This window comes from Oncorhynchus keta, chromosome 23, assembly GCF_023373465.1.
Source record: "Oncorhynchus keta strain PuntledgeMale-10-30-2019 chromosome 23, Oket_V2, whole genome shotgun sequence".
Taxonomy (NCBI): domain Eukaryota; kingdom Metazoa; phylum Chordata; class Actinopteri; order Salmoniformes; family Salmonidae; genus Oncorhynchus; species Oncorhynchus keta.
The window spans coordinates 34,321,805-34,347,006 of NC_068443.1; the positions used below are offsets into that span (position 1 = coordinate 34,321,805).

General features: G+C 45.1%; 1 protein-coding gene across 3 annotated transcripts in view; it reads left to right on the forward strand.

Annotated features, from left to right (window-relative positions):
• The window catches only part of chd7 (chromodomain helicase DNA binding protein 7), a 79,373-nt gene extending 58,099 nt beyond the window's left edge, over positions 1-21,274 (forward strand). For 2 of the 3 annotated variants that reach the window (XM_052477068.1, XM_035800221.2), the window contains exons 24-38: positions 980-1,069; positions 1,722-1,825; positions 3,403-3,532; positions 3,862-3,980; positions 4,248-4,596; positions 4,933-5,141; positions 5,305-6,201; positions 6,601-6,752; positions 10,475-10,708; positions 13,709-13,876; positions 14,976-15,221; positions 17,684-17,899; positions 18,199-18,342; positions 18,489-18,593; positions 18,760-21,274. In XM_052477068.1, coding sequence (XP_052333028.1) covers positions 980-1,069; positions 1,722-1,825; positions 3,403-3,532; positions 3,862-3,980; positions 4,248-4,596; positions 4,933-5,141; positions 5,305-6,201; positions 6,601-6,752; positions 10,475-10,708; positions 13,709-13,876; positions 14,976-15,221; positions 17,684-17,899; positions 18,199-18,342; positions 18,489-18,593; positions 18,760-19,785 — 4,189 coding nt within the window. In that variant the 3' untranslated portion in view covers positions 19,786-21,274. The remainder of the gene's footprint in view (positions 1-979; positions 1,070-1,721; positions 1,826-3,402; positions 3,533-3,861; positions 3,981-4,247; positions 4,597-4,932; positions 5,142-5,304; positions 6,202-6,600; positions 6,753-10,474; positions 10,709-13,708; positions 13,877-14,975; positions 15,222-17,683; positions 17,900-18,198; positions 18,343-18,488; positions 18,594-18,759) is intronic. The other variant, XM_052477069.1, reaches the window with a different exon arrangement.
• Positions 21,275-25,202: the final 3,928 nt, after the last annotated feature.

Sequence of the window (25,202 nt, forward strand, 5' to 3'; positions counted from 1 at the left end):
AAGAGGCGTCCCGACAGTCCCTGGTTCGATTCCAGGCTGTATCACATCTGGCTATGATTGGGAGTTCCATAGGGCGGCACACAATTGGCCCAGCGTCGTCCGGTTTGGCCGGGGTAGGCAGTCATTGTAAATAAAAAAATTGTTCTTAACTGACTTGCCTAGTTCTTCTCTAATATGAGCACAGAAATACTTGAATTTTTAGAAGAAAAAAATTGTCACTGTCCTAAATTGGACTCGTATTTGACTGGTTTTGACTCTCTTGCCCCCCTCCGGTCTTGGTCTTGACTTGAACTCGATTTGCTCCGGTCTTGAACCGGTCTCACTTTACGTGGTCTCAAACACACTGGTCTACCCTAACCTCTGACCTTTAACCCCTAACGGAAACACAACCCCTACTCACACACCACCATATTGTCATAACACACCGTTGATAGTTGGTGGTTTCTTTATAATTCCCAAAAATCGAACACCCATTAGTCCCCGGTAATCCTATTTCACATGAGTTCCATAGCTCCACTCCAACTAGCCCCACACACAACACACACACTCCTTTTGTTTAGTTCTAGCCAGTGTCCTATTTACTTTCCCTCCTCCTTCCTTGGCCGCAACTCTTCTTTCTACTCTGTTGTTGTCGGGGAGATTTTGTGGCGGCCAGGTTTTTTGGGGTTGAGGCTGGCGCCGCGCCAGGCCAGGTGCCAGGCAGACCTGTTGGAAGCGGGTGAAAGGCGGCACACACAGGGGCGATTATGTGGTGCCATCTGTCAGGCGCAGGGGCTGGCGCGCGGCGTGGCTAATCAGGCCTGGCAGCGTGATGGATGGGTAACGGCCAGTGCCAAAGATCCGCCGCCGCAGCTAGCCGCTCTAGCCAGCTACTGCTGCTGGCGCACGGGACCAGAGTTTCACTTTTATTACCCTCCCCCTCTCTTCCCTTTTCTTTCTTTCCTATTTCTGTCTCTTCCCCCCCCACCCACACACACAGAGTTCTCCTGAGGGTCCGTATGCTCTACTATCTGCGACAGGAAGTCATCGGTGACCAAGCCGACCGGATCCTAGAGGGAACAGACTCAAGGTTGGCATCCACTCCCTTCCGTCTCCTCCCTCCATCCCTTTATCTCTCACTCCAACACTCCCAAGCCCCTGCCTGCTTTATCTTCACACTCCCTCCCTCTCCCCTCGTTTCACCCCATCACCCAGATGTGCATGCATATATAATGCCGAAAACGTGCACACCATGTCAATGGCGTCTGAGGCTCTTCGCTGAATAGCTACAATGCTGTTATTGTGTGTGTGTGTGCGCATATATGTGCCAGTTATTGTGTGTGTGCCTGTGTATAAGTGCCAGCTTGCCTGTGTGTGTGTCTGTATTGGATTAGGCCAGGCAGGCTGCTAGTGGTGATAGCGTTGCAGGCATCAGGGCAGGCTGCTAGTGGTGATAAGGTTAGGCCTGCTCTGCCTAGGTCTCCTTAGTGATGAGGGCTGCTTTCTAAATGGCACCCTATTTCCTATATAGTGCACTACTTTTGGCTCTGGTTGAGGCACGATGTAGGAAATACGGTTCCATTTGGGCCACAGTGGAGATGTTCCAGCAGTGTGGCTAATGACCATATTTCCTCCCAGATGCCTGGAGATGGGGCCTAATACGGACACGCGCCGATTTCTAGACCCTGTTAATTCATTTTCCCCTCGTTCTCTCTTCCTTTCCCCTTGGTCTGGGCCCACAGTGAAATGGATATCTGGATCCCTCAGCCTTTCCACGCCGAGGTCCCTGCCGATTGGTGGGACAGCGAGTCGGACAAATCGCTCCTCATCGGCGTCTTCAAACACGGTAAGCCCCACCCGTCCGGTACTCGCACACACACGCACACCGCCCGAGTTCTGGCTGCTTCGGCTTGATTGGTGTTCCCATAGCGACCGCGGAGCACAGCTGGCTCAGTGAGACGTCAGGAGATTGATTGATGGCTATGTCCAGCAGCCCGAGAAGATGGGCTGTGTAGGTACGTGTGTGAGCACAGACTTGTTGCAGCTTCCATCTAGTCCCTGGTTATCCAGTGTTCTATCAACCACAGTTGGTTGATGCACTTTATCATGAGGTTAGTTCTCTTTAAGCTATGGGCTAGCTGGTTTAGATTTAACCACCTTTTTTTACTGTGTTACAGTGCAAAACAAGATAACAAGCCAGAATTGTAACGATTTTAACTGTCAATTGTATTGATGGTGATAAATATTCATATTAATTTGGGATAATTGTCATTATTCTCCATAATTGCCACCCTCTCTGATTCAATTATGGATCCGAGCTGTGCCTCAGCCCTGACGCGCGCGCACACTCTCACACACGGGTGCTCTCTCAAACACACATGGAAACAATAGAGCTAGCCTATAGTTTATCATAATCCTCATTCACTTGGGAGGCCGGGGGAGGAAGCTACTCTCTGCCTCTGTCACACACACACCCGCATGCGCACACACACCAAACCCTCACACATGGTACACACACCGTACACACACTGTACAGGCACACACTCTCCAGGGCTGTGAGAAGGAAGAGTGATGGCCTATAAACCCCCTCATGATTAGCGCTTGGCTCGGGGCGCAACAGCGGTTAGGAACAATGTGTCACCGCATAAATCCTAATTGAAATGTGATGTTCTGGTGGGGGCTTTGGGGAGTGGGGGGGGGGGGGGCAGGCTGAGGGGTGGAGGAGAAGGGGGGATAGTCTGGTCTGCAAACTGGCACGGTTGAGGGGGCTCCAGCCTGTGCCTCTTCCCCCACCCCCTCTGTCTCCCCCTCCTCCCACCCGCCGTGCTCAGTGGGATCTGCAGGCTCTAATCTGTTCTGCTTGGAAAGCTCCAACGGGCACTTTTCTCTCTCTGCTACACACACTTGGGCAAATACACACACATACTGACATAGGCACACACACACTTAGACACACAGATTTTCTTATACACATTAACACACACACACACACAGTCAGACGCGCGCTCACACACGCTCCAACAGGCACTGCCCCCTGTCTGCATCTGGACCCTGGGGTCTGTCCTTCTGTTTTTGTTTTTCGCATCTCTATATATGGATGGCAGTTTGTTTTTAGGATGTGATTCTGAACTTCATGATGGGTTTTGTTTTAAACTCAATTTGGCTTCTCTTGCTTTTTGTTCAGTCTTTCAGGATTGATGCTACTTTGTATCATGATTAATGCCTCGGTGTATATGTATTTCCACTGTAAATTGTCAGTCAACGTCTGCTATGTTCTTGGCCTGGTGCGTGTCGTATCCCAGTCACAATGCAATCATCTCTCACCCACTCCCTCTCTCTTCACCGGATGTGGAAAGTAGAACTCTGTAATTCAACCTCTCTCTCCTTTCTCAATCGTGCTCTCTCGCTCCCTCTCCATCCCAGGCTATGAGAAGTATAACTCGGTGCGCGCCGACCCTGCACTGTGTTTCTTGGAGCGGGTGGGCATGCCTGACGCCAAGGCCATCGCTGCAGAGCAGAGGGGGGCGGACATGATGGCAGATGGTCCGGAGGGGTAAGACACTCAGCCAAAATTCACCACCACCTCTTTCCCCTCTTCCTCCTCCTCTTTTTCTTATCAACCTCCTGTCCCAGTCACCCTCCAACTCATCTTCCTTCCTGTCTCTCCATCCTATTTGTTTGTTTTTTGACCTGTCTTGGTCTCCCTCTCTCCACTCGATCTTCCTTTCCCTCCCTGACCTCCCATCTCCAATTTCCCTCCATATTGTCTTCCTAGCTGTCTCCCACTTTTTCCCTTGCTCCTTTGTTTGATTCTGTTTAAGTTTAAAACTAATTTCTCTTCTCTCTCTCCATCCCTCCATCTCTGGTTCTTTCTGTGTACAGAGAGGATGAGGACCCAGAGTACAAGCCTCTCCGCATGCCCTTTAAAGATGAGATGGATGACTTCACTAACTCTCCCCTTGATGACAAAGAGGAAGCTATGGATGTTGAGAGTGGTGAATGTAAGTGGAGCGGCCATGTTGACCACAATTTTAGGATAAATTCAATAAAAAGCTTGACAGTGTGTTATTTACTAGCAGTCTGTCTGACAATGATTCACCATCCATCAATCCTTAGTTCAAAATATGTATATATTTATTTTTATATCAAACCACCAATGTACGCACCCAAAGAAACCAAAGTTGCTTTTCAGAACCATCTCAACAGTATGCAGTCAAATGTATTTGTCCTAGTCCTAATATTCCACCCTTTTCTCCTCCCCCTCACAGCTAAACCAGGTGAGAATGGAGCAGGCAGCAGAGGGGCGGGTCGTCTGTACTGGCCGGCAGCTTCGGCCCTCACCGCTAGACTCCGCCGCCTCATCACTGCCTACCAGCGGACGCACAAACGTGAGCAGCTCCGCCAGGAGGCCATGGCCCGGCCCGACGGCCGCCGCCGCCGGCGGCCCCGAGAACAGCTACTCTCCATGGTCACAGATGGTGGAGGGGCCTACGTGCATGAGGGCGGAGCCTTCATGGCAGAGGGCAGTCCTTATATGGCCAAGGGCGGAGCGTTCATTCCCGAGGCGACGGCTCTCCTGGCGGAAGGAGGGGCCTTCTTCAAAGAGAGGCGTCAAAGGTATAGAAACATGAATAGTTTTATTGATTAATTAGATGTTTGAGGCACACTTCCGTTCAGATTTCTTAGGATATGTTATACACCATAAACAATATGTATATGATAAACATTTCAATTTGTTACCCGGCTGTATGGAAGGCAGTACAGTCAAGAGTTTCTTGAAGTTCGATCAACTTCCTGTATTATTCTTTGGTGCTTGTTTGAGAAGTGCTACTTGTAACATGATGCATGTACTACAGTACCCATAATGCTCCAGTCTCCTAATCAATACACTACTCATACATTGCATTCTGTCCCATTGATTGTTGGATTAACCCTTCCGTGTCTCGTCGTCAGGTGGACCAGGCGTGAGGAAGCTGACTTTTACCGCGTGGTGTCCACGTTTGGCGTGATCTATGACACGGCCCGTCAGCGCTTTGACTGGACCCAGTTCAGGGCCTTCGCCCGTCTGGACAAGAAGACTGACGAGAGCCTAGAGAAATACTACTTCTCCTTCGTGGCTATGTGCAAACGGGTGTGTCGCATGCAGGTCAAGACCGACACAGGTAAATGCCCTCACACATTTAATTACAGAGAGCTCTTGAACACAACTTCAGCCATACCTACATTTACTTAAGCTAAAGCAAAGGATCATTCCCTAGAAAGACTGACTAGATTAACAACTATTTTCCTCTCTCCTCACCCCCCCTCCCTCTGTCTCTCTGGCAGAGCTCCCAGACCCCACCCTGATCATTGACCCCATCACGGAGGAGCGGGCATCACGCACCCTTTACCGCATCGAGCTGCTGCGCCGCATCCGCGAGCAGGTGTTGCCCCACCCCCTGCTGGGCGAGCGCTTGCGCCTCTGCCAGCCCAGCTCTGACCTGCCGGAGTGGTGGGACTGCGGCAGGCATGACCGCGACCTCCTCCTGGGTGCCTCCAAGCACGGCGTGAGCCGCACCGACTACCACATCCTCAACGACCCAGCCTTGGGCTTCCTTGAGGCCCACAGGAAGTTCACCAAGGGGGGATCGGCTGGGGCGCCTCAGCCTCCCCGCGATGGAGCTCCCTCTACTGTCTCTGAGCAGGCTGTTGCTGAGAAACCCTCTCATGTCAAAGAGGAGGATGTGGAAGGCAAGGAGGTGAAAGAGGAAGGTGACAACGACCTTCCATGTACTAAAGCTGACAAACCAGACGAGCAGGAAGGCAAGGAAGACGAGATGGAGGGAGAGAAGGAAGAGAAGGCTGCGTCTCCCAAGAAGGAGTTGAAGGACGAGAAAGCTAAGGAGGAGGGAGATGACCTAAAAGACGAGGAAGACCAAGAACTGAAGGAAGAGAAAATGGAGGTCAACGGTGATTCTGACGGAGAGTCTTCCAAGGAGGCCGGACCTGAGAAAGAAGACACTCTCAATGAGGTCGTCGGAGACCAGGACAAGAGTCCAGAATTCCAGGAAAAAATGGAGTCTTCCAAAGCATCGGAAGACCAGGAAATCAAGAAGGAGAAAGAAGGGAGTCCAGCCAAGTCTCCCAAATCTCCCAATCCAGTGGCTGAGAAAGGCCTCGAAGAGGAGGATGAGGAGAAGATGGAGGAAGACGACAAGTCTGAGAAGTCGTCTCAAGCTGAAGGTATGTCTTACTCCCAACTCCATTGCTAAAAATATAGCTTTTCTCAAGGATAAATTCAATTTTAGGGTGTGGATTCATGCAAACTATCAACTGTGGGTCTGTGTAGAGGTCTATACTATAGACCGTTGGGCCATGCAAGTGCATGACTCAACTACTCTGTTGAAGCCAGCCCCAACACAGTAAGTGGCTGTGTGTAGTTGGTCTGCTTCAGCTGGCATTTAGAAACTACCATATGTCTGTATGTAGTCTATTTAAGCTTGCTGCTTAATGTTGAATTGAAGATTTACTGTATGACCCTTCTCGTATATTGCTGTTGCTAATTTTGAGAAAGCACTACGTGAAGCCATTTCTAGATTCTCTTGTGGCTGCAATTGACCAAGCGTTGTCGTCATTTTTCAGTTGGTGCCACCTCTGAGCAGAAGAACTTTGACGAGGAGAGCAATGCCTCACTGAGCACCACGGCCAGAGACGAGACCCGCGATGGGTTCTGCCCCGAGGATGGAGAACCCTCAGCCATCCAGAGAAACTTCTCCTTCTCTTTCTGGCCGAAGGTTTGTCGAACAAAGATGTACATTAATTCACAGATACATGCTCATATTAATTTAGTGGTGAAATATATACTGAACAAATAATTATATAAATGCAACATGTAAAGTGTTGGTCCCATGTTTCAAGAGCTGAAATAAAATATCCCAGAGATGTTCTATACTCACAAAAAAGCTTATTCTTCTAAAATGTTGTGCACAAATTTGTTTACATTCCTGTTGGTGATCATTTTCTCCTTTGCTAAAATAATCCATCCACCTGACAGGTGTAGCATATCAAAAAGCTGATTAAACAGCATGATCAATACACAGGTGCACCTTGTGCTGGGGACAACCGGCCACTTTAAAATGTGCAGTTTTGTAACAAAACACACTGTCACAGATGTCTGAGGTTTTGAGGGAGTGTGTAATTGGCCTGCTGGCTGCAGGAATCTCAACCAGCACTGTTGCCAGAGAAATTAATGTTAATTTCTCTACCATAAGCTGCCTCCAACGTCATTTTAGAGAATTTTGCAATTTGTTCTTACTGACTTGCCTAGTTAAATAAAGGTAAAATAAAAAAATATTTAAAAAATCTAGAGGCATCACTACAGACCCTGGTTCAATTCCAGGCTGTTTCACAACCAGCCGTGATTGGGAGTCCCATAGGGCGGCGCACAATTGGCCCAGCGTCGTTTGGGTTTGGCCAGGTTAGAATGTCATTGTAAATAAGAATGTGTTAACTGACTTGCCTAGTTAAATAAAAAAATAAAAATCAGGGGTAAATAACAAATGGTGGTGGTGGGGTTATGGTATGGGCAGGCATAAGCTACGTACAATGAACGCAATATATTATCCATGGTAATTTGAAATCACAGATTTACCTTAATGAGATCTTGAGGCCCGTTGTCGTGCCATTCATCCGCCACATCACCTCATGTTTCGGCATGGTAATGTATGACACAAGGATCTGTACACAATTCCTGGAGGCTGAAAATGTCCCACTTCTGTCACGGCCTGCATATGCTCACCAGACATGTCTCCCATTGAGCTGTTTGGGATGCTCTGGATGAAAATGTACGACAGCTTGTTCCATTTCCCGCCAATATTCAGCAACTTCGCACAGCCATTGAAGAGAAGTGGTCAACTCTATCTATGCGAAGATGATGCCGCTCTGCATCAGGCGGTCACACCTGATTAGGGTTGAATGACAAGAACCCGGTTACCAAGAACCCTGTTTACCACTCCCTTTCACTGGTATAAATAACTGTGAAACTGGTAAATTGTAATAAATGATTTATATGAACAGCATGGCATTAATTGGAACTGTTAAATTGTGTGGTCCAAATCTGGCATCTCTACAGCCTCTGCATGATGACTCATCACAGTATGGAGCGGAAGTTCACAATGCATGTAGACCTTTCATCTCATGGTAACTTTTTTTTCTTGTGACCTATGCCACAGTAATATAAAGACTGAATGTGCATTGAAGTTACCCATCTCCATCTGGCTTGTTTTTTAATTGCAAAGATTACTTTTTATTTTATTTTAAGAGTTAAAATTGTTTATCACTCGAATATTGTTGCTTCGACTCCATTCAAATTGCATCCAACATAGACATTTGTGCTATATATATGTAGGGCTATATATCAATCTAGATGTCGTAGCCAACCTCTTTCAAGTAATAAATTCAATGCTGTATTAGCCGTAGCTAATTAATGTCGGGTTATGCATAATAATCTTCTGTTTCTTGCGCAACACGCAAGCACCTGTGCGCCACTGGCCTCTACTTTAAAAAACACTCATTAACTCTTGGAATCCCAGGAAAAGCTCATCGAGAATAACTTGCTTGACTTTTTTTTTGCATTTATTCAGACCCGTAACATTCGATCTTCGCGAAGAGAAGTCAAAGCCTTCTGAATCTAGTCATATATTATTCAAGGATAACATTAGAATTATGAAGATAAGGAAAACAAAACTTATTTCATTCAAATGAGGTAAGAATGAAGCAGCAATAGATTAGGTAGGCAAATAACTCTAAGAGAAATATTATGAAAGGTACAGTGCATTTGGAAAGTATTCATTCTGACCCCTTTTTCCACATTTTGTTACGTTACAGCCTTATTCTAAAATGGATTAAATACATATTTTTTTCTCCGCAATCGACACACAATACCCCATAATAGGCACACACTATACCATGATTTGTGTGACTATTCACCCCCCTTGGCCTATTTTATTGCCTTACACCCTGGAATTAAAATTGATTTTTTGGGGGGGGGGGGGGTTCTATCATTTGATTTACACACATGCCTACCACTTTGAAGATGCAAAATATTTTTAATGTGAAACAAATAAGAAATGAAGAACTTACTTGGGGTATGTCGCTATAAGCTTGGCACATCTTGCCACTGGTATTTTTGCCCATTCTTCAGGGCAAAACTGCTCCAGCTCCTTCAAGTTGGATAGGTTCTGCTGGTGTACAATAATCTCTAAGTCATACCACAGATTCTCAATTGGATTGAGGTCTGGTTTGACTAGGCCATTCCAAGACATTTAAATGTTTCACCTTAAACCACTCAAGTGTTGCTATAGCAATATGCTTATGGTCATTGCCTTGCTGAAAGGTGAACCTCTGTCCCAGTCTCAAATCTCTGGAAGACTAAAATAGTTTAACCCTTTAAGAATTTTTGAAGTATTTAGCACTATCCATCATTCCTGCAGTTTCCCAGTCCCTGCTGATAAATTATCCCCACAGCATGATGCTGCCACCACCATGCTTCACTGTGTGGATGGTGCTCTTGGAGTGAGGTGTTGGCTGTGTGCCAGACAGCTTTTTTCTGACCACTCTTCCATAAAGCCCAGCTCTGTGGAGTGTACGGCTTAGTGGTCCTATGGACAGATACTCCTATCTCCTCTGTGGAGTTTTGCAGCTCTTTCAGTGTTATCTTTGGTGCCTCTCTGATTAATGCCCTCCTTGCCTGATCTGTGAGGTTTGGTGAGTGGCCCTCCTTTGGCACGTTTGTTGTGGTGCCATATTCCTTCCATTTTTTAATAATGGATTTAATAGTGCTCTGTGGGATGTTCAGTTTCAGATATTTTTCTATGACCCAACTCTGATCTGTACTTCTCCACAACTTTGTCCCTGACCTGTTTGGAGAGCTCCTTGGTCTTCATGGTGCCACTTGCTTGGTGGTGCCCCTCACTTAGTGCTGTTGCAGACTCTGGGGCCTTTCAGAACGTGTGTGTGTATATACATACATACACACATGCATACATACATACTCAGATCATGTGAACATGTGGACTATATTTAACAAATTATGGGACTTCTGAAGGTAATTGGTTGCACCATATCTTATTTAGGGGCTTCATAGCAAAGGGGGTGTATTACATATGTATGCACCACTTTTCCGTTTTTTATTTTATATTTTTAAACAAGTTATTTTTTTCCACTTCACCAAATTGGACTATTTTGTGTGTCTATTACATGAAAATACATTTAAATTACAGGTTGCAACAAAATATGAAAAACGCAGAGGGGGGTGAATACTTTTACTAGGCACATACTATAAACAAAAGGTACTTGAACAGTTCAGTATTTAAAGAAATAACACATCAGTTTACGTAAAGAAATAAAATGGAGAACAGGAGCGATAAGCCCTGTTCAAGTTGGACCCCACTCTATCATCAAAGTACTTCTCTAGTTGTATTAATCCATTCCTCTGTGCGCCATTTTTACTTTCCAGGATCGCATAATGATCAACCGCATGGACAACATCTGCGAGGCGGTCATCAAGGGCAAGTGGCCCGCCAACCGTCGTCAGTTCTTCGACATCCCGGGCCTGTTGCCTGGATACCCTGGCCCCGTAGCGTCAGAAAGCCCCCTGCAGAGGCGGGGCCTGGCCGAGCTGTCAATGGTGGCGGCTGCTCAGACGAGCTTCAGCGGCAGCGAGGACCTCACCCTCTCGCCACAGGTTAACGTAAGTAGTAAAAAAATATATATTAAAAAATCGCCCTCTCAACAGATTTAGTTTGTACATACCGGTTAACATAACATGCATCTCAGATGATCGGTCTTGGAAAATGAAATGTATTCATACAGATATAGGGTGAGGTCTGAAAATGGATATTCCCTTATTACTACATAATTTACTTGAATAACTTAATTTTACTTTCAAACCGGTGTCCCAATTTTCTGCATTGATTTTCAATCTAATGTACACTGCTCAAAAAAATAAAGGGAACTAAAATAACACATCCTAGATCTGAATGAATGAAATATTCTTATTAAATACTTTTTTCTTTACATAGTTGAATGTGCTGACAACAAAATCACACAAATTATCAATGGAAATCAAATTTATCAACCCATGGAGGTCTGGATTTGGAGTCACACTCAAAATTAAAGTGGAAAACCACACTACAGGCTGATCCAACTTTGATGTAATGTCCTTAAAACAAGTCAAATTGAGGCTCAGTAGTGTGTGTGGCCTCCACGTGCCTGTATGACCTCCCTACAACGCCTGGGCATGCTCCTGATGAGGTGGCGGATGGTCTCCTGAGGGATCTCCTCCCAGACCTGGACTAAAGCATCCGCCAACTCCTGGACAGTCTGTGGTGCAACGTGGCGTTGGTGGATGGAGCAAGACATGTCCCAGATGTGCTCAATTGTATTCAGGTCTGGGGAACGGACGGGCCAGTCCATAGCATCAATGCCTTCCTCTTGCAGGAACTGCTGACACACTCCAGCCACATGAGGTCTAGCATTGTCTTGCAGTAGGAGGAACCCAGGGCCAACCACACCAGCATATGGTCTCACAAGGGGTCTGAGGATCTCATCTCGGTACCTAATGGCAGTCAGGCTACCTCTGGCGAGCACATGGAGGGCTGTGCAGCCCCCCCAAAGAAATGCCACCCCACACCATGACTGACCCACAGCCAAACCGGTCATGCTTGAGGATGTTGCAGGCAGCAGAACGTTCTCCACGGCGTCTCCAGACTCTGTCACGTCTGTCACATGTGCTCAGTGTGAACCTGCTTTCATCTGCGAAGAGCACAGGGCGCCAGTGGCGAATTTGCTAATCTTTGTGTTCTCTGGCAAATGCCAAACGTCCTGGGCTGTAAGCACAACCCCCACCTGTGGACGTCGGGCCCTCATACCACTCTCATGGAGTCTGTTTCTGACCGTTTGAGCAGACACATGCACATTTGTGGCCTGCTGGAAGTCATTTTGCAGGGCTCTGGCTGTGCTCCTCCTTGCACAAAGGCGGAGGTAGTGGTCCTGCTGCTGGGTTGTTGCCCTCCTACGGCCTCCTCCACGTCTCCTGATGTACTGGCCTGTCTCCTGGTAGCGCCTCCATGCTCTGGACACTACGCTGACAGACACCGCAAACCTTCTTGCCACAGCTCGCATTGATGTGCCATCCTGGATGAGCTGCACTACCTGAGCCACTTGTGTGGGTTGTAGACTCCGTCTCATGCTACCACTAGAGTGAAAGCACCGCCGGCATTCAAAAGTGACCAAAACAACAGCCAGGAAGCATAGGAACTGAGAAGTGGTCTGTGGTCACCACCTGTGAAATGTATTGTCAATCAGTGTTGCTTCCTAAGTGGACAGTTTGATTTCATAGAAGTGTGATTGACTTGGAGTTACATTGTGGTGTTTAAGTGTTCCCTTTATTTTTTTGAGCAGTGTATTTATAAAGCCCTTTTTACATCAGAAGATGTAAAGTGCTAAACAGAAACTCAGCCTAAAACCCCAAACAGCAAGCAATGCAGATGTAGAATCACAGTGGCTAGGAATAACTCCCTAGGAAGGAACCTAGAGGAACCAGGTTCCAAGGGGTGGCCAGTCCTCTTCTGGCTGTGCCAGGTGGATATTTATAAGAGTACATGGCCGTTAAGACCAGGTTGTTCTTCAAGATGTTCATAGATGACCTGCGGGGTCAAATAATAATCAGTGGGTGTAGAGGGTGCATCAGGTCAGTACCTCAGGAGTAAATGTCAGTTGGCTTTTCTTAGCCGGTGAACAGGTCAGGGGTCCTAGCCGCAGGCAGAACTGTTGAAACTGTTGCAGCAGCACTACCAAGTGGATTGGGGACAGCAAAGAGTCATCAGACAAGGTGGTCTGGAGGCATGATCTTAGGACTCAGGGTCTCCGGGAGGGGGTAGAGAGAATTAGAGGGACCCTACTTAAATTAACACAGGACACCAGATAAGACAGGAGAATTACATCGGATATAAAACTGACCCTAGCCCCCCCGCCGGGCACATAGACTAATGCAGCATAGCTACTGGTGACTGAGATGGGGCCAACCAGGCAAGATATAACCCCACCCACTTTGCCAAAGCACAGCCCCCACACCACTAGAGGGATATCAACAGACTACCCATTTACTACACTGAGACAAGGCTGAGTATAAACCACAAAGATCTCCTCCACATAAGCCCGAGGGGGCGCAAAACCGGACAGGAAGATCACGTCTGTGACTCAACCCACTCAAGTGTCGCTCCCCTCCTAGGGACGGCATGGAAGAGCACTAGTAAGCCAGTGACTCAGCCCCTGTAATAGGGTCTGAAGCAGAGAATCCCAGTGGAGGGGAAGCCGGTCAGGTAGAGACATCAAGGGCGGTTCGTCGCTCCAATGCCTTGTCTTTCACCTTGTCACCCCTGGGCCAGACTACACTCAATCATAGGACCTACTGAAGAGAGGAGTCTTCAGTAAAGACTTAAAGGTTGAGACCGAGTTTGCGTCTCATGGATAGGCAGACCATTCGATAAAAATGGAGCGCTATAGGAGAAAGCCCTGCCTCCTGCTGTTTGCTTAGAAACTCTAGGGACAATTAGGAGGCCTGCGTTTTGTGACCGTGCGTGTAGGTATGTACACGCACGATGGGAAGGGGCAAACCCATGTGATGTTTTGTAGGATAGCAGTAAAACCTTGAATTCTCAACCCTGTATTTCCCTCTCGCTCTGTAAAGGAGGATGCTCTGAGCATGTCGTTGCCAAAGCAGCGTCGCCGCAGGCGGAGGAAGGTGGAGATTGAGGCGGAGCGTGCCGCCAAACGAAGGAACCTGATGGATATGGTGGCTCAGCTCAGAGAGTCTCACCAACCTGAGTCCCAGAGCCAGGCCATGGACCTCACCAAGGTAGGGTCTTTGAAATTTTATGAATTAATTCTAAATTTAGAATTATCTATCACTTTTTACAACTGCATTGTATTTTTTTAAATTATACTTTTTGGTCAGAGTGGTGTCCTACGAATCAGATTTGACGAGTTAGCGAGGTAACACTAGTCAACTCTCGAGTTCAACTCAGGATAACCAGTCGTACCAATGTATGTGGCTCACCTTTCAGTCAGGTAAATTTCTATGGCAATGAATCCTACAGAACTAACCTATTCCAGGGCTGGGTAACTCATGACTAACTCATTTATCCTGAATGAAGTGTCTGAGCAGTGAGTTGAGGACCAATTAAATACGGATTCCCCCCCTCTCACAAAGATTGTGCCATCCTCTTCATTTGAGGAAGACTGATTTTTTTTTTTTAATTATAAAATGTTTAGTTGGTATTAAATGTAATAAAAACATAAAAATAAAATGTATTTATCACATTTAGTAATGACAAAAGGAATTTGGTATTTTACAGGGACAGTAACTTTTATATGACAAGTGTTATTTCGGTAAACTTATTTTATTGATAGCAGTGGGTGGTGGGGGTGGCTCATTCATTGATAAGCGCATTAATGATAATTAGGGTTAGGGTGTTAGGGGTGTTAATGATACGTAATAAAATAAAGGCGTCGTTTCAAAAAGCATATACCCTGCTGAATTCGTAAGATAACTTTTCCTTGATTATGATTTCGACAAATCTAAATGCGTCACAGTTACGAGACTGCTCGAATTATCGGCAGGCGGACAAGCAATACCCACCATTGTAGTACGGATGAAGCCTGAGCTGGAATGTGAAGGGAACTGAAGCTGGTTCGCTTTAGAAAACCCTGCGTAGATCTAGCTTGCAGAATACCCCTCTGGTCTCCCTGATATGTATGAGTAAAATTGAACCCACTGAAATAAAGCATTTTAATATTTATCACATCTATTTATATAAAGGAATCAAGTATGTAAAGCACTATGGTCATATTAGTTGCCATGTAAATTAACCTCTTTGTTACAGGCATCGCATTTTAGTCTATACATTGACTTTAAGTTTCCATATTGCTTATCATTGGGACTTATTCTGCTCCAGGGCATGCATCACCACAAGGCAGCGTCGTCCCTGGCAGGCTACTCCAGCAGCAGCATGGTGCCTTCTGCTACCCTCAAGGCTCAGATGGAGCTGCTACAGGCGGCCACGCCTTCCAGACATAGGGCCAATGGCTCATTGGCCGATGCTGACCTGCCCACCCGGAGGAGACGAGGCCGCAGGAAAAATGTGGAGGGGCTAGAGCTGCTGTTTATCAACAACAAGAGAGGAGCCACGGTACACAGCATGGTCATTAACAGTCACGTTTTATTAATTTATTAAAGGTCCATGCAGCATTTAAAAATTGCAATATCAAATGGGTTCTGGGTAACAATTAAGTTACTGTGATTGTTAAATTAAAATGGTCAAAAAGAAACAAACCGCTTCTAAGCAAAGAGCAATTTTGCTAGACCTGTCAGAGTTCTGAGTTGGAAGGGGGAACTGAAAACTAGCTCTTATTGGCAGAGCGGTTTTGAACTGTTATTGGTCTTACTAATTTACCCGCCAAAACTCCATCCATCAAAACAGCTGTGTATGTATATATGAGATGTGTATGTATATATGCAGTAATCATTCAAGGGTTTTTCTTTATTTTGACTATTTTCTACATTGTGGAATAATAGTGAAGATGTCAAAACTATGAAATAACACATAGAATCATGTAGTAACCAAGAAAGTGTTAAACAAATCTAAATATATATTATATTTGAGATTCTTTAAAGTAGTCACCCTTTGCCTTGACAGCTTTTCATACTCTTGGCATTCTCTCAACCAGCTTCATCTGGAATGCTTTTCCAACAGTCTTGGAGTTCCCACGTATGCTGAGCACTTGTTGGCTGCTTTTCCTTCACTTTGCAGTCCAAATCATCCCAAACCATCTCAATTGGCTTGAGGTTGGGTGATTGTGGAGGCCAGGTCATCTGATGCAGCACTCCATCACTCTCCTTCTAGGTCAAATAGCTCTTACCCAGCCTGTCGTTGTGTTGGTTCATTGTCCTGTTGAAAAACAAATGATAGTGCAAACCAGATAAGATGGCATATTGCTGCAGAATGCTGTGGTAGCCTTGCTGGTTAAGTGTGCCTTGAATTCTAAATAAGTGTCACCAGCAAAGCACCATCACACCACCTCCATGCTTAACGGTCGGAACCACACATGTGGCGATCATCTGTTCAACTACTGTCTCAAAGACAGAGTTTGGAACCAATAATCTCAAATTTGGACCAAATTACAGATGTCCACCGGTCTAATGTCCAATGCTTGTGTTTCTTGGCCCAAGCAAGTCTTCTTATTGGTGTCCTTTAGTGGTTTCTTTGCAGCAATTTGACCAATTTGATGTTGAAATGTCTGTTACTTGAACTCTGTGAAGCAGTTATCTGAAGTGCAGTTAATTGCTGATTTCCTCAGTTTACTCTGGGGCTTCCTTTCCTGTGGCGGTACTCATGCGAGCCAGTTTCATCATAGCACTTGATGGTTTTTGAGACTGCACTTGAAGAAACGTTCATTGTTCTTGAAATATTTCTGATTGGCTGACCATGTCTTAAAGTAATGGACTGTTTCTCTTTCCTTGTTTGAGCTGTTCTTGCCATAATATGGAATTGGTCTTTTACCAAATAGGGTTATTTTCTGTATACCACCCGTACCTTGTCACGACACAACTGATTGTCTCAAGGCATTAAGAAGGATAAATTCCACATGAACTTTTAACAAGGCACACCTGTTAATTGAAATGTGTTCCAGGTGACGACCTCATGAAGCTGGTTGAGAGAAGGCCAAGTGTGTGCAAAGCTGTCATCAAGTCAAAGGGTGGTTTACTTAGAATCTCAAATATAATGTTTGATTTGTTTAACATGTTTTTGGTTAATGCATGATTCCATATGTTAATTGCAGTAAACTAATGGACAGCAACACTTAGGCTTCTACTTCCAGCTTATATACATTTTACAATGGTCATCTTTTTGTTTGTTTTTAGTACCACCTTCAGTTACCCTCAACCCCTCCCATCTGAAGACCATCCAGTTTTGATTTCTATTTGCCATATATTTTTCAACTGTTGTGTTTCACAAACATTCTGAACCTATATACATTTTACATACAAAGTATATTTTACGTTAGTGATTTTATTTTTAGTCCCTCCTTTCAGTTCCACTCAAGCAGCTCTTCCCGAGCTTCCCAAACTCTTCTCGGGATCCCCCCTTTTTTTCTAGAACTACACAGCTGACTCGACTAATCATCAAGCTTTGATTCTTTTGCATTTGTTTGTGTAGTGCTAGAGCAAAAACAAAAATGTGCACCCTTTGTGGTCCCCAGGACCACGTTTGGAAAATGTTGTCTTACACTTAAAGGGCATTATTATAATTTTCAAAAATTTCAGTATTATTCCAACCTTAGTGCGAAAATGTATATAAAACACAGGAAATCATGTTTCGGACCGCATTGGACCTTTTAATAAATGGTTATAAAGAACCTGATAGAAAACAGGTTCAACAGGAAAAAGTCTAAAATCGGTTTTAGAAATTGTCAAATGAACACGGGTATGCCTGGGATATCTCAATTAGACTAATGTACATTTAAATACAAGTTTGACAGGACTTTGATCAAATTTCATACAAAATCAAACATTTTAGATACAATTTGAGTAGCTCAACATTACATGGTAATGAATGAAGAGTTAACCTTTCCCGGTCTTCATCCCCCCCGTCCCCCTCTATAGGAGGATTCCGAGGGGACCAAAGCGTCAGCGGAGGGGGTGCAGATGCCCCCGCGTTCCTACCGCCACAACATTCCCAGTCCCAGCGCCTCTGCCCGCGTCCCCTCTGTCAGCGCTATGGAGGATGGGGACCCTGGTACCCCCTCTGACAAGGACCTGAGGGACTGGCTCAGACAGCACCCCACGTACACAATGGACATGCCTACTGCATACACACCAGTATGTACTTCAATAAACTGGAATACAGTCTAGTTGTTTACCAGATGTCCCTATACAGTAGAACTATCCCATCAGTGTGGAATATGAGCATATCCCCTACCTTCAACCCCCTGTTCCCTTTCCTAAATCAGATCTTACACCATCCCTTTCAGTGATTTAAAATATGGTTACAAAATCTAACATTTAGCTATTCTAATTCGTACCGGTTATAGTGTCTATCATGAAGCATTCAAGAATTTAATGTCTGGTCCTGTCGTAATTCCTAATCCCTGTCCACACTACTGTCTGTCTCTCTGTAGAAGAGTGAGGAATTGCTCCTCTCCTCCCAGTTCCCCAAACCCAAGCAGAAGCGGCACCGCTGCCGAAACCCCAACAAGATCGACATCAACACTCTCACCGGAGAAGAGAGGGTTCCCGTGGTCAACCGGAGAAACGGCAGAAAGGTATGGGTTCTTTTCAGTACAGTACAAATTAGCTTTGTCACAAATGCATTGGTCGCCAATTGGCAACAGTTTCAATTTGGCCTTTCATAGCAAAACTGAAGGTATTGCTATCTTGTCAAACAATTTGTTCCTCCTTTTTTTTCCAGATGGGTGGAGCCATGGCGCCGCCCATGAAGGAACTGCCCCGATGGCTCCTGGAGAACCCAGAGTTTGCCATCGCTCCTGACTGGACCGACATTGTCAAGCAATCAGTGAGTCTCTTGTCATTCTCCCAGTTAGCCCTCAAATGATTCCAATCGGCACTTGTTTTAGATTTGAACCTTATCAGTTGGAAACTGATGTTTGAGGAGAAATGAATGGCGAATTGCAAAATTGTCGTTTGACTAACTAACCACGGTCTCTTCCCCTATTCCACAGGGCTTCCTCCCTGAGGCCATGTTCGACCGTCTCCTGACTGGGCCCGTGGTGCGCGAGGAGGGCGTCCGTCGTCGGGGGAGACGTCCCAAATCGGAGATCGCCAAAGCGACGGCGGCTGCTGCGGCAGCTCAAGCCCAGGCTGCATCATCCGGGGGCCTAAACCCTCTGCTGATGAATGGCCTGTTTGGAGGCATGGACCTCACCAGCCTGCAGGGCCTACAGAGCTTCCAGAGTCTTCAGCTGCAGCTCATGGGCTTCCCTGGCATGGGGGGGGCTGACTCTAAACACGCCTCAGCCATGCTGCCTCTCATGCTGCCTGGTATGGCTGGTATGGGCGGCCTGCCAAACATGTTTGGCCTGGGAGGCCTGTTCGGAAATAACCTGGCCGCCGCAGCTGCCTCGGCTGCTGCCACGCCCGCTACAGCCTCCAACGGCAACAATGACGAGGGTGATTCGGACGAGACGTCAAAGAGAGATGACGGTGAGGGCGGAGAAGAGGGGGATGAGGACAAGGAGAAGGACACTGGATTGGAGGCGGAGTCGAGTGAGGCTAACAGGGACGCAGCGGCTCTGAACGCAGCCGCTGCCGCAATGGCCGCCTCCGGCATGTCGGCCAGCTCCCTTGCCTTCAACCCCTTCCTGCTCTCCACCATGGCCCCTGGGCTCTTTTCCCCCTACATGTTCCTGCCCCCTGGCCTGGGAGGTCTCACTATGCCTGGCTTTCCCCCCACCACCCTGGCTGACCTTCAGAGTGCCATGGCTGGAGCCATGGGGGCTGCTTCTGGAGCTCAGGGCCAGGAGAAGGAGCCCAGCCAGGCTGGCCCCGCCCCGGACCGCCCTGCCGCATCTACCGCAGACCCAGAGACAGCCGACGACAGTGACTCAGCAGAGAGCCTGGAGAAGACGGCCGAGTCGTCTGCCCTAGAAGACGAGGCCTCCGCATTGGCTGAGGAAGCTGACTCGCCGCAAGACCTAGCGGCTGAGGATGAGGAGGAAGGAGAGGATGCCCCTGAGAAGAGTGACTGAAACTAAACTGGCCTTTGACCCCCCCCCCCAGTGCTCTCATGACACGTTTACACACCAACTTGATATCCAAATTAGTTTTTGTTTTATTTGTCTTTGTTTCTTTTACAGGTAAAAAATGAAAATCAGGGAGAGTATACGTAACTAAAAGGCTCTCACTGTAGCGTTAATAGCGTAGTCAGGGAAAAAGCAAACTGAACTAGAGTTTTGCAGATGTCAAAAGGGTGTTATTTTTGGTCTTTGTGCTCTCTGAACAGTGCATACTAGATGAGATGGAACATTTCCTCCGAAATATTATTATAGGAATGAATCGTTCCAATAGTGCTATGCTGCTTTTCTGTTTCTGTATTTTTTTTACTCTCTTGATATTGTGAAATTAAGTAGCATCTCGTAACTCTCCATTGGCGTACAATTAAACGGCATTAAGCGTCTATATGCTGCTGATGAAAAGGATCTTGTTTTTTTTGCTGTTTTACTGTTCTGCCTTGAAGAGCAGGATGAAGTCCTCACATATCAGATGGCCTAATAATCTGACTGTTCCCAGTCTCTCACACTGATGATCTCCCACACAAGTCTACACACACCTGACTGTTTCTTCCTGTAATCTTACACACTAACAATCCAATCTGACTCTTCCCCGTCTCAATCGGACGGTCTTACCCTCACCCACCGTTCCTCTCCCAGTCTATGAAACGACCCCGTTACCCTTCTCAGTCAAATTCTTCCCAGTTCCGGTTTTCTGCCGCCTAGTACTACTACTACTAACACCCATATTGTCTGACTCTTCCAAGTCACACTCGTTATAGAAACTGTTTTCCAGTCTCACACACTGATGGCCCTGACTCTCCTGACTGTTTTTAGTCTGACACACTGACAAAGCCAAGCAGGGGAGAGACCTCTCTTCCACAACGCGGGAGACAGCAATAACCTAAGGCAGCTTTTGAATGTCTCAAACATCGCTCTCCCATTAAAACACAACCACAAGTGTCGGTGAAAAAGAGAAACGAAATCGCATATAAACGATGACATGAAAAAGTACTGCAATCAATTTGTCTCACACTATCCCTGTTGATGCACTGGTGTAAGAGTAAAATAATCAGGTACCTTTATTAGAACTATTGAATGGGCTTTTTGTTACTTTTAGCCACCAAGCTGAAATGCATTACCTCAATTCTAACTAGCCTTGAAGTTTACAGACATAAGTTGTAAATGTTTTCTTTTTTGTCATTTTTTTTCTTTTTCTTTTCTTTTTTTTTACATCATGTATGATGAACTGTAGTTATGATGCTTTTAATAAAAGTGAATCATGATATTCGCCTAGGAAACCAAACCCGGAGTGCTTGTTGACCAGTTTTTTTTTTTTGTTTTTTTTTTTTAATTGGATGTTAAATGTACATGTCTATTTTGAGTGTTAAATGACCTTGGTTGATTCATGGTGGTGAAGTTATTACCCCCAGAATAGGAAAATAAAGGCTTTTTAAGTGCAGATGGACATATTTTTGCCAAATGTGATATCTACTAACAATTCAATAAAATCCACTACAATTAATCACATTTTAGAAATATTTCATTGCGCACTAAACATAATAATTTGGCTGAACACTAGAGCAATCACACCATCAACCTACCCTACAGGAGGGAAGAAGAGGGGCCCCTGCTGAGATGTCTACCTTGGCTGCATGCCAGCTCACCTCTGACTGTGATCAGAAAGGTATTTATAGGTGAAAGCAATCTGATACAACCCTAATTAGGCGTATCTTTATGGCCGTGAAGAAGCCAACGAATGTGGTTAGGCCATTTGAGAATTTGACCAGTCATTGAGAGTCCTAAGGGTAACCAACTTGGATTCCTACTGGAGTGTTCGAACTCATGCCTTATATAAAATGGTCGTTCCGATGATTCTTTCAACCTATTTATTCCGTATGTGTGGTTCATGCAGGAATAAAATCTATGATTTGTGCACAAAACACTACCCCCAACCAACTGGGCCATTGGAAGCATATGTTGGCTGGTGGGGTCTAGGCCTGGTGGGGTGGAGGCACAGGAGAGGGGTAGGGCTAGTGGGAGATACTACAGCGCTTCCAGAGACTGGGGTCTGTCGGTCTGCTAACTCGGGCAGTCATAAATGGCAGCTCTCCCAATGGACCTGCTGATGTGACCCAAACTGACAGGAGGGGCAGACTGTGTGTGTGGCTGTGGAAAACTAGATGTGTGTGTGTGGCGGAGAGCAGCCTGTATGGTGGGGAGTTGGAGACCCTGTGTGTTTACTCAAGCGGATGGATGGGTGACTGGTTTTCCCCTGATAGACGTCTCTCATAATCGTGCGCTCTCGATGAAGTGGGTCGTGAAATCCATAGGTCTCCCGTGATTTCCCAGCATGTATTGTGTCGGGGAAGCATTCAGTGTTAGACAGGGACACTTGACCAGGAAAAATTTGTAATTATTCAGTACTTAGATGTTTTCATATAAAGATATTGAGAAATAATGACAGATTAATTAGTGCAGGTAGTGTTGTAAAATCAAATCTAATGTTATTTCATTTTAAGGCCCAGTGCAGTCAAAATTAAGTTTCCTCTGTATTTAATATATTGTACTACAGCTGATGAAACTTACACTGTAGAAGGGTGAAAAAATGTGATCAGGGTTATTTCCTGATAGTTGCTGGGTGAAAATACAAACTACACAGGACCTCAACAGGTTTCGGATGTATGGAGTTTTGGCTTGCCTGGTGACATCACCAAGCGATATGTTAATAGACCAATAACGAAGAGTTCCAATAATAATAACAGCTAGTTGTAAGAATACATATCCTTCCCATTAGCCCCTCCATCGCTTTGGTGCCCTTACCATCCCACTCAGACCACTCCCAGAGAGAAATAGTATTTTGCTGAAAAGCCATTTTTGTTACTTTTGCCATTTTTTATGGAAAACTATTACAGTAAGGTACCTAATTGTTACCTGGAAATGATTTGATATTGAGATAAAAACAATCATAACAGCTGTATATACAGTACTTCTCATATTATTCAATATTACCCTCCATTTTTTAAATTTAACTACGCAAGTCAGTTAAGAACAAATCCAAATCTCAGACTGGCCAATAAAAATAAAAGATTAAGATGGGCAAAAAACACAGACACTGGACAGAGGAACACTTAGAAGGCCAGCATCCCGGAGTCACCTCTTCACTGTTGACGTTGAGACTGGTGTTTTGCAGGTACTATTTAATGAAGCTGCCAGTTGAGGATTTGTGAGGTGTCTGTTTCTCAAACTAAACACTAATGGACTTGTCCTCTTGCTCAGTTGTGCATCGGGGCTTCCCACTCTTTCTATTCTGGTTAGAGCCAGTTTTTGCTGTTCTGTGTAGTACACAGCGTTGTACGAGATCTTCAGTTTCTTGACAATTTCTCGCATGGAATAGCCTTCAATTCTCAGAACAAGAATAGACTGATGAGTTTCAGAAGAAAGTTCTTTGTTTTCTGGCCATTTTGAGCCTGTAATCAAACCCACAAATGCTGATGCTCCAGATACTCAACTAGTCTAAAGGCGGACAGATTTATTGCTCTTTAATCAGAACAACAGTTGCAAAAGGGCTTTCTAATGATCAATTAGCCGTTTAAAATGTTAAACTTGGATTAGCTAACACAACATGCCATTGGGACACAGGAGTGATGGTTGCTGATAATGGGCCTCTGTACAACTATGTAGATATTTCATTAAAAATCAGCCGTTTCCAGCTACAATAGTCATTTGCAACATTAACAATGTCTACACTGTATTTCGGATCAATTTGATGTTATTTTAATGGACAAAAAAGGACGGTTCTAAGTGACCCCAAACTTTCCAATATTGCTCGTTCTGAAATGTCTATACTGTTAGACGTTTACTGCAATGCTGGAGCGAGATTCAAGCAATTCGCTGCACGTGCTTTATTTCAGGTATTTTAAGTTTTAATGTCACGTGTACAAGTGCAGTGCTTTTCTTGCAAACTCTAAACACAATGCAGTCATCAATATCAATGTAGTACTAAAAATAACAAGGTAGAACAAAAACACGAGAAATTAAAATAAGAACACAAAGTAAGTAAGCTAAATACAGGGTCAGTTTAACATTGCCAATCGCTGTATGCGACAAATCAACTTTGATTTGATTTGAAGGCTGGCTTGCTGGTCTGAGACTAATCCTAATTGTGAGGCCCTAGTGAGTTCATTTGGGCATGCTTGCATCCTTAAAGAGGCGATATTGTCAGTCGCCTCAACAGGTCTGACTGCTACACGTCTGGATACCATGAGGGCCTACATCTGCGCCTTTCCATTGGTCTGCATGTTTTTCAGACTATTTCAAATGACTGGAGAATTTACTAGGGCATTAGCCTTGTCCCTAGCCTAGGTAAGATACCAGTATAACACTGCCTTCACAGAGTATTTACACCCCTTGACTTTTTCCACATTTTGTTGTGCTGCAAGGTGGGATTCAACTTGATTTTAATGGTCATTGTTTTGTAAACAATCTACACAAAATACTCTAATGTCAAAGTGGAAGAACAATTTGTTAAAATTGTAATGGAAAACAAAGCACTAATATATCTTGATTAGATAAGTATTCAAACCCCTGAATCAACATGTTAGAATCACATTTGGTAGTGCATTTCTGGGTAAGTCTCTAAGAGCTTTGCACACTGGATTATACAATATGTGCCCATTATTCAACAACAAAAAATGTCTAGCTCTGTCAAGTCGGTTGATCATTGCTAGACAGCCATTTTTAAGACTTACCATAGATTTTCAAGACAATTTAAGTAAAACTGTAACTAAGCAACTCAGGAACATTTAATGTCTTCTTGGTAAGCAACTCCAGCGTATATTTGGCCTTGTGTTTTAGGTAATTGCCCTGCTAAGAGGTGAATTTGTCTCCTAGTGTCTGTTGGAAAGCACACCGAACCAAGTTTTTCCTCTAGGATTTTGCCTGTGCTTAGCTCAAAGTATTTTAATTTAGAAATAAACTCCCTAGTTGTTGCTGATGACAAGCATACCCATAACATGATGCAGCCACCACTATGCTTGAAAATACACTGCTCAAAAAAATAAAGGGAACACTTAAACAACACAATGTAACTCCAAGTCAATCACACTTCAGTGAAATCAAACTGTCCACTTAGGAAGCAACACTGATTGACGATACATTTCACATGCTGTTGTGCAAATGGAATAGACAACAGGTGGAAATTACAGGCATTTAGCAAGACACCCCCAATAAAGGAGTGGTTCTGCAGGTGGGGACCAAAGGCCACTTCTCAGTTCCTATGCTTCCTGGCTGATGTTTTGGTCACTTTTGAATGCTGGTGGTGCTTTCACTCTAGTGGTAGCATGAGATGGAGTCTACAACCCACGCAAGTGGTTCAGGTAGTGCAGCTCATCCAG